This window comes from Onychostoma macrolepis, chromosome 03 (assembly GCF_012432095.1).
Source record: "Onychostoma macrolepis isolate SWU-2019 chromosome 03, ASM1243209v1, whole genome shotgun sequence".
Lineage (NCBI taxonomy): Eukaryota > Metazoa > Chordata > Actinopteri > Cypriniformes > Cyprinidae > Onychostoma > Onychostoma macrolepis.
In genome coordinates, this window is record NC_081157.1 from 39,187,774 (window position 1) to 39,196,759 (window position 8,986).

Sequence of the window (8,986 nt, forward strand, 5' to 3'; positions counted from 1 at the left end):
GGGACCTTGCGGGCACTGCTGGATTTCAGTCCTTCACGGCGTAGTGTGTTACCAATTGTTTTCTTGGTGACTATGGTCCCATCTGCCTTGAGATCTTTGACAAGATCCTCCCGTGTAGTTCTGGGCTGATTCCTCACCGTTCTCATGATCATTGAAACTCCACAAGGTGAGATCTTGCATGGAGCCCCAGACCGAGGGAGATTGACAGCTATTTTATGTTTCTTCCATTTGCGAATAATCGCACCAACTGTTGTCACCTTCTCACCAAGCTGCTTGGAGATGGTCTTGTAGCCCATTCCATCCTTGGACAGCTCTTTGGTCTTGTCCATGGTGGAGAGCTTGGAATATGATTGATTGATTGCTTCTGTGCACAGGTTATCGTTTATACAGGTAACAAGCTGAGAATATAGCTGCAAGCAGCGATGGCGGGCCCAAGCCGTCAGTGCAACCGCCACCCCGGTGGCATCAAGAAAAAGGGGCACAGCGGGCACATGCATTTACAGTAACCCTCTGGCAGTCTGGTTTTAAGGGATACAGCAATTAAAGGGTTATTCCAAACCATCAAGACTGTGAAAGACTGTTACTTTAATAAATCGCCACGGCAACACCGTTGAAGATATCCAAAATCCATTCGCAATTTAAGTTCCTCAATGTTTTGGCATCATGTAGACAAAGTTTGGTGTGTATTGTATAATTCTCCATTCAAAGCATTTTGAAAATGACACACTTCCTGCTGCCAGTTGGTGGCACTATAACTTTGACTCCTAATAGTCACATTTATGCGATCGGCATAATACAACAAACAAACCCCTGAAGTATGATCAAAGTCAGACAATGCATGTGGATGTTATTAGACACTTCCTGTCTCTCATTTCTTGCCATAAATTCATCGCCACGCCACGGGCAAACCGTTCGAGATATCAAAAATCTCTTCGCAATTTAGCATCCCCAATGTCTTGAGATCATGTTCACCAAGTTTGGTAGCAATTGTTTGGAAATTCTCAGGAGTATATCAAATTCCAGAGCATGCACTTTTTAAACAGCCCTAATTAGCTGACTTCCTGTTGGGCGGCGCAAAAATTGTTCGGCTCAATGAGATTTATACTTGTACTGAGTTTCATATGAATACGTGAAAGTATGTGTGAGATATACATCAAGTTTTCTGACTGTGTTCCAGGGGGCGCCGTAGAGCCCCTATGCCACGCCTGGGTCCCAGCCTCTGCGGCGTCCTAATGGGCGCGGATTCCAACGTGTTTGCCAATTTTCAAGAGTTTTTGAGCATATTAAGCCCCCCAAAAACCCCCGGATTTTGAAAAAAAAAAATTAAATCCTTAGAAGAACAAGAGGGCCCTGCGCCTTAGTGGCTTGGGCCCTAATTAGGCCCTTTAAGAGACTGCTCCTAATCTCAGATCCTTACCTGTATAAAAGAAAAATCTTGCTGATTGATAGGGGATCAAATACTTATTTGACTCAGTAAAATTCAAATCAATTTATAACTTTTTTGAAATGCATATTTCTGATTTTATTGTTGTTATTCTGTCTCTCACTGATCAAATAAACCTACCATTAAAATTATAGACTGATAATTTCTTTGTCAGTGGGCAAACATACAAAATTAGCAGGGGATCAAATAATTTTTTTCCCCACTGTATGCCAGGACATTCAGTGATACCAGGTCTATCAGTGTCTAAGTGATTTGCGTGTGCCGTGTGTTTGCTTTCCAGGTTTTGCAGTTGCTCACATTGCTCAGCACAACCCCTCATCAGCCTCCTCCACCTCACTCCCTTCTAGTGGCTCCACCGGCCCTGCTGACTCTGTCACAGCTAGCAGCACATCCACACACACCGTCATACAGAGTCAAACAGGTAACAAACACACTCACATATGCAACTCCCTTCTCTACTTTAGCTTAACCACCCTATTTTACTACCAACTGAAACACCAAAAGCCTTCATACGCGCTGCTACACCCTCTTTGCAAAGAAGCAGATTGCGTTATCCTTTTGTTTCTCTCACAGTAAATCAGACTATGTGATATCCAGGGTCCAAGATTAATTTGTTTGCCACACTTGTCAATGACAAATAGATGTTTTACTCATTTTCTTCAATGAAAATAGTTTTTCTCATGAAAAACATTTCTTGTCATTTTCCTTTGTATATTTGCAGCAAACAGTGCAGGTCATTGTCTCTTGCATCATTGTGTGTCTGTCAGTTGCCAAAGAGTGATTTTGTTCCTTGTATTTTTCTATCTGTTTTTATATGCATTTCCATAGATCTGGAATCAGATCAGACATTTTATGAATAATTGCATTGTGACTTACATTTATACGTTTGGCATATGCTTTTATCTGGAAGGACTTTCATTTAGCGCTTGGCAAGTGTTCATTTTGGATCCTGCCGATATCACAGTCCCACTTTTACAGTGTCAATTGTATTGTCGCAGCCATATAAATGCAGATTATGAACTGCTGCTGCAGCGTTAAAGCAATAGTACATGATTATATGTAGATTAAAGACCCATACACACCAGGGATGTTAACTATTGCAATAACTATAAATATAACATTTTAACAATCCTTCTAATTCTAGAGAATAGGGCAGTCGACTCCACAGCTATAACCGTAATGATACAGAGAAACAATATCGTTTGAATTACTTTCAGAACGCTTTTTTCCAGCTGATGAACAATTAAAAAAATGGCAGCTAGTCAGAGTTTACTCGCATTTAAAGCAGCAGATAACGTTACTGTGGTGTTTACTTAACATAATGTTATCGTCTGTTGGTGTGGACACTAATATAGTTATCATTCTTGTTGTGTTTCTTTTATTATAAGCTTAAAGCCTCACAGCTCATACTCTCTAGTTCTTTTTTTAATCTTCAAGTGCATGTAAACGTCATTGAATGTGTGATTTCATGTTGACGTCATCCTTTTGAGCACTTGTCAGGCAGTCAGTTTTATCAAAATTAGCAAGACACGAATTCCCTGGTAAGCTTTGGTCAAGTACTTGTTTAAATGGAAGACTATTTTATGACTACCAGCTAAATGTTCCTCCAAAGGGCCTCTTAAGAATTGATGCTGGGTTGAACAAGTCTCTGAGGGACTTCACTTCTAAAGGCCTGTATAGCATCTTGCTGCTCTTTCTTTCTCTGCCTCCTACACTGCATCTGTCAGCAGATCGCTGGTGGTCAGATGTGGTTTTGGAAGAACCTGAAAACTCAGGTATTCGCACCACACGAACCCAGGAGCCAATCTGGTGGCTGATTCTCTGAATAGTGCAGTGGAGTCTTGTGGCCTCTGAAGTCTCCTACAGATTTCTGTTTTGTGGCGGGGGTGTTTAACTAATACTGTCATGGACTTTTTTCATTTCTTTCATTATGTATCTCAGTTCCTTCTATTCTCTGAATCACTATGATGATCTATTTTGAAGTACAGTGACCTTTTGGGGTTGTCTGAGGTGAAACTGTCCATTTCATTTGATAATTGTTTTTATTATAATAATTTTTTTTGGAGTCTTCTGAAGTCACTCAAGTTGTTTGAATAAGGACACTGTCACAAACACCCGAGTGCAGCAGTGTGAGCTGACCACATTCATTGTTAGTTAATGCATTGTGGGGCAGCACATCTTTGTGGAGGAGTTCTTAGAAAAAGCAGCGGTAGTAGCAGATGACGTATTGTTTTGAAGGTGTGGATTTGTGGTGAGACATCCATTTCTCCCTCGGTCTCTGTCATAACAGACATGTACTGCATAGTGGTATTCAACCTGCATAGTGTTAAAGTCAACAGGAAATCCATCTGACCCTTTTTATCTTCTTAAAGCACATTACTAATCTTATAAAGTGCAACAGTAGGGTTCCAGTAGTAAAAGCCTTTAAAGACAGACCTAGTTGTTAATTGATGGTACATGCTTTTGTTGAAGCTACCTGTTTGCATTTTCAACTTATTTTTAAAATAACTGTTTAACAGTTGAATTTGTGGTTAAAAACGACATTACCCATTATTATGCAAATAAAATTCCATCTATCAGAGAGTCTCACTTATATTTCTACATAGTTTTTAATTAGATTGTCATTCACAGTGCTTCATGGGCTTGTAGCTCTTTGCTTCAAATTCAAGTTTTTAATGTTGTAACTCACGTCGTAGATGGTTGGTTTGGTTCATGGCTTATAACACTTTAACAAAAATTAATCTTGAATCAGTGATGCTGAAAAAGTAAAAATAATAAACATGCTCCGCCTCTCAAACATCTTGTCCCACCTTGCTTTATGTCCCATTACAGAAGTAAAATATGTTGAGGAATAGGAGGAATAAGATCAAGACATTTTGCAGTCTAGACTTGAACCCAGATCACTGGCATAAGCATCAGTGCTCAAGACAAGCCAGTGCACTTCAGTGAATCCTGCTTTGTTGTTGTTCTATGTAGATATAAAAGTGTGCTTTGCATGTTAAGCTAATTGATAATATCCTTTGGCTGTAGGTTTTGCTCCATGTTTGCTTCAGATTAGATGCTAAATGTATTTGTCAGTAGGATGCGTTCTTATCTGTCCCTCTGTTCTCTAGTCAGGTCTGGCAGGGAAGGCCGAAGGTGCGTGTTTTCTCTGTCAGAGGATGACAGGCACGGTGGAGAGTGGGTTTAGAGCTCCATGCACACGTAACAGGCATGTCCGTGTGATGTTTTTACATAGATTGACTATATAGAGTGGCCCCCCCTAGTTTCCAGTGACTTGCATTGTGCTACTAAAAACTAAAGCTGTGTGTGTGTGTGTGTGTGTGTGTGTGTGTGTGTGTGTGCTCATTTTTGTGACACATGAGGACACAAATTTGTATAATGATATGGGTATGACATAGGTATTACAAGGAGAAGGTGACTCATGAGGACATTTCCCCATGTCCCCATTTTTGAAAAGACTTATAAATCATACAGAGTGAGTTTTTTTGAGAAAGTAAAAATGCACAAAGTTTCCCGTTAGGTGTAGGGTTGGTGTAGGGCAATAGCACATACAGTTTGTACAGTATAAAAATCCTGCAATTCACAAAAACGTATGTGTGTGTGTGTGTGTGTGTACGCACTTGGTAATATAATATAATGCAACTGCTCAGGAAATGATTGAAATCAGTTAACCCTAACAAAAATAGCTGATTTATTCATTTCATGTCTGTATGAGTCAGTGTTGCAAATAAAGAGCAATAAATTAGCAAAATTTAAGCTTTGGAATGCATTTATCTGAAGTGACTAGTGAAGTGATGGGTATTTATAAATATATACATCATTGTAGAAACTGTGAAACCTCACCCTAAAAGTGCATGGTATTAGCAAGCGTGACTTAGCTGATGAAATCCAAAGGCTCTGTGAATTAATGCCACCCCAAAATGAGAAAGCGCTGTATCCTGTTTTTCTGCTTCACCCTTTTTTATCTTCATCCTTTCACTTCCATGGCTCTCTGCCATACTGGTTCCTCCATTTACATTCATCCATTTACACCTCTCTGACTCACTGTCTGATGCCCCTCCCACTTCCTTCCTAGGCTTAATCCAGAAGCATTTCTTAATTTGTAGCATGAATTCAGTTATCTACACACCTCACATTGTAATTTATTATTACCTTATCTATTATCTTACCTTATATATATATATTTGTTTACATAATATGAGTGTGTATTGTGTATATTTATTATGCAAATATAAAAGCACACACATACAGTATATATTTTAAAATATTTACATGTATATATTTAGATTCATATAATTTATATTATTTATAAATATATTTATTATATAAACATAATATATTTTTCTTGAATATATACATGCATGTGTTTGTATTTATATATACATAATAAATATACACAGCACACACACACATCTTATGTGAACAAAAACTTTTATTTTGGATGACAGCACTAATATATTTTCAGATTAAAAATTTTGCAGGATGTTTTCATTCACTTAGAGCTGTGTTACACACTGCATGAAAGGTAATTTTCAAAAACCCATAATTGGGGCACTTTAAATTTAGAAATTATACAATCTAATTTACATTAAAAACTGCTCACACTATCTACCTTTTTCTTCCCGTAAGAGCGGGCTTGGCCATTTGTTAATTCTATGGGTCTAGCTTCCTGTCTTATCTGTTCAAAACAGCTCATTTTGCTGCTTGATATTGAAAATTGGTGTGTATTACCATATTATTTTAATGCATTATCTTAATTATGAACACACTGGTTTGTAGTGCAAACAGTTTTATCGTTTACTGCACGTTGTTATTCTTCTCGTTACTTCCCTTATAGCGGCTAATGAACCGGAAGTCTCACCCATAGGCTTACTTCCGTGTTGAAGAAAAAGGTAGATACTGTAGAATGTTTGTTTGGATTGTGATTAAAATGCAGTGGTTCTGCAACTGTTTCATGCAGTCTGATTCATGTAAAGGCACAGTCAGGGAAAAAAACATGCTAAATCGTGAAACCGCCAGAATCATAAAAAAACGTGATGCAGATTTTTGGTTAAACTGCCCAGCACTAGCATCTAACCTCCGCAAAACTAATAAACTCTCACGTTTATGTGTCACAAGCACACACACGTGACAAAGCTGCGTGCAGCAGTCTCCCTTTGTCTGGTTTGTATGTTCAGTATGAATAGATGTTTCTGCATGTGTAATTCCCACCCCCTTATCCATAAGTCATGTGCAGAACTCACTGACCCTGCTCTCCCTGTTTCAGGACTCGCCCTGGCACCTAGCCTCACCCCTGCACCGCAACCCACCATCTCCCTCCTGTCTGACAATGATGCCGAAACGCTGAGCGTGGACTCCCTGACCCTGTTGCCCCCCGCCGACCCGCCTCGCCTGCGCTCCTTCAGCACCCAGTCCTCCGTCCAGGATGACGTCTGTGCAGACGGAGAAGAGACGGCGGTCGCCGGCCGAAAGGAAGACTACAACACGGGGGCGAGGGATGCACAGTCTCAAGACGACAGGGAGGATATTTCAATTATTCCAGAGGAAGATGAGCCATCTTCTGAGTCTGGGCCGTTGCTTAATGCAGAAACTGAGGATTTGATGCAAATTCAGAGGGAGGAACCTGTGACTCAGCTCGAGACAGACTCTATGGGCGACCAAGAGGACAACCCAGACCTGGAGGAGGAAACCACGATAGACTGATACAGCTAAACTAAAATGTACCAAGAAAATTAGGGCCAGGTTACTAAAGCAAGAACGCATGTTAATGTTGATTACTCAATGTGAGCATGACCGATTCTGGTTTTGCGCAAGCTACTTAAGCTAGTCGGCACATGCTTTCAGCTTTAGTGATTCAGGCCCTCAGTTGTATCCATGTGTATTTGCTGGCCGTGTCAACACAGCGGTTACCAGTACTTTTCCTTATATCAAGACCATGATGCATTTCAGAGGAAAACAGCACTCTTAGAACAATGACATTATTGTTTGTCACGAGTGAGTGCTGCTTAAAGCACAGTCTTTTTTCTGTGTTGTGTGCGAGTTGATCCAGCTGTTTCTCTGCATGTGTGACTGTTTTGTGATTGTGTGCGACTGCGACTGGGAGTGTGTGCACGAATGGTTTTATGATACCGAGCAGATGGAGAGGAGAGGGCGTGTTTGTATAAATCTGTATCTGAGTGGGTTAGTGGGGAAAGCCCGCTTGATTTTACCAGTCTTAACACTGAAGAATGTACAAAGACTTCTGGGTCTATCCAGCGGTGCTCTTTTCTGAAGGTATATTTAGTTTTGGCTGAACATTCGTTTTCACTTCATCGTTTTGAAAAAAAAGCCCTTTTGTGTCATTCTTTGGAGATTGTAAGGAACCGATATGAGCTTGAAGTAACCCGTTTTAATTCGGCGCAGCATTTAAGATCATTCAACCCATGAACTCTTGCACCATCAAGCCTTTTTGTACCAAATCCGCTGACTCGCTTATATCAGTCACGTTATTTCATCAGGTGAACAAACCTGATGTCATAGAGTTTCATTCCTAAGCGTTTGTCACTGCCGTACGTGCATTTTTTCTTCTTTTTTTTTCTTTCTAAAACACTTTGAAATCTGGATGAATTTACCTGTTTCCGTTCATGTAGTTACTGCTTTAAGTACCACTTAAGTGGTCTCTTCCCTTTTTAAAGCTGAGGCAACTTATCTGTATTTTTAGGTGCGTTTTAATGTTCTTTAACACTTAATATTCTAGAGGTCATCAAGAGCTTGTGCTGGACACACGTAATCAAAGCTGGGTGTGATGTATTTGTGGTTTCGTTTTACTTTGGTGTGCAATAACAGTAATTCAAGACTCGTTTATTTCACTTACAGATTCAAGTAGTTGGACTACCATCACTAATGGACTGAAATGGAAAATTAATTTTCGGTTTATAGACTGCAGCACATAGAAGGGATCCACACACTCTTGCGGTGTGACACAGATGCAAATGTGTGGCAACCGTGACTGGACGCTTTTCTTTCCAAAGAAAAGCACTCCTACTTAAGCTTTATCGGCAGAGTTTGTAAAATATTACCTTTAAAGCAATACAATTAATTCTGCGTATATCAGTATTTTGAGTTAAGTTCATTGTCGAGAAGGGGGGCATCATAGTTTGTACACAGTGTAAAGATTTGTTTTGATCTAATGTTATAATTAATTTACCAACTGGAGCTATCAAAGTCATGCAATAAATTATTCTGATGTACATTTTGGTCGTCTTACCGTTGTTGTTTTTTTTTTTTTTTTAATGAAGCGGCATTAAACATTGTTCTGTTATAAAATGTTTTCTCTCACACTGTTTATATGTAGTCATTCTGTGAAAATACATTTGCAAGTTTCCTGTTCTTGTGAAATATCAACAAGCCTATTTAATTCCTGATAGTCATAGTTTCCTAGAATAGGTGGGTTTCTTAGTGTTTGGGTCTCTTGAAAATTAAGGGGAACGCTGGCTTGAGTCCAGTTCTGCTTGTTGTGATTGGTTAAAACCTTGTTTTCAATTAAAAACAAACTATATA

The 8,986-nt window shown here is 39.5% G+C and overlaps 1 protein-coding gene across 3 annotated transcripts in view; it reads left to right on the plus strand.

Moving 5' to 3' along the window:
• The window catches only part of clec16a (C-type lectin domain containing 16A), a 73,804-nt gene extending 65,123 nt beyond the window's left edge, over positions 1–8,681 (plus strand). For all 3 annotated transcript variants that reach the window (XM_058768454.1, XM_058768455.1, XM_058768456.1), the window contains 2 exons: positions 1,725–1,865; positions 6,714–8,681. In XM_058768454.1, the coding sequence (XP_058624437.1) occupies positions 1,725–1,865; positions 6,714–7,150 (578 nt within the window). In that variant the 3' untranslated portion in view covers positions 7,151–8,681. The remainder of the gene's footprint in view (positions 1–1,724; positions 1,866–6,713) is intronic.
• The last annotated feature ends 305 nt before the right edge of the window (positions 8,682–8,986 follow it).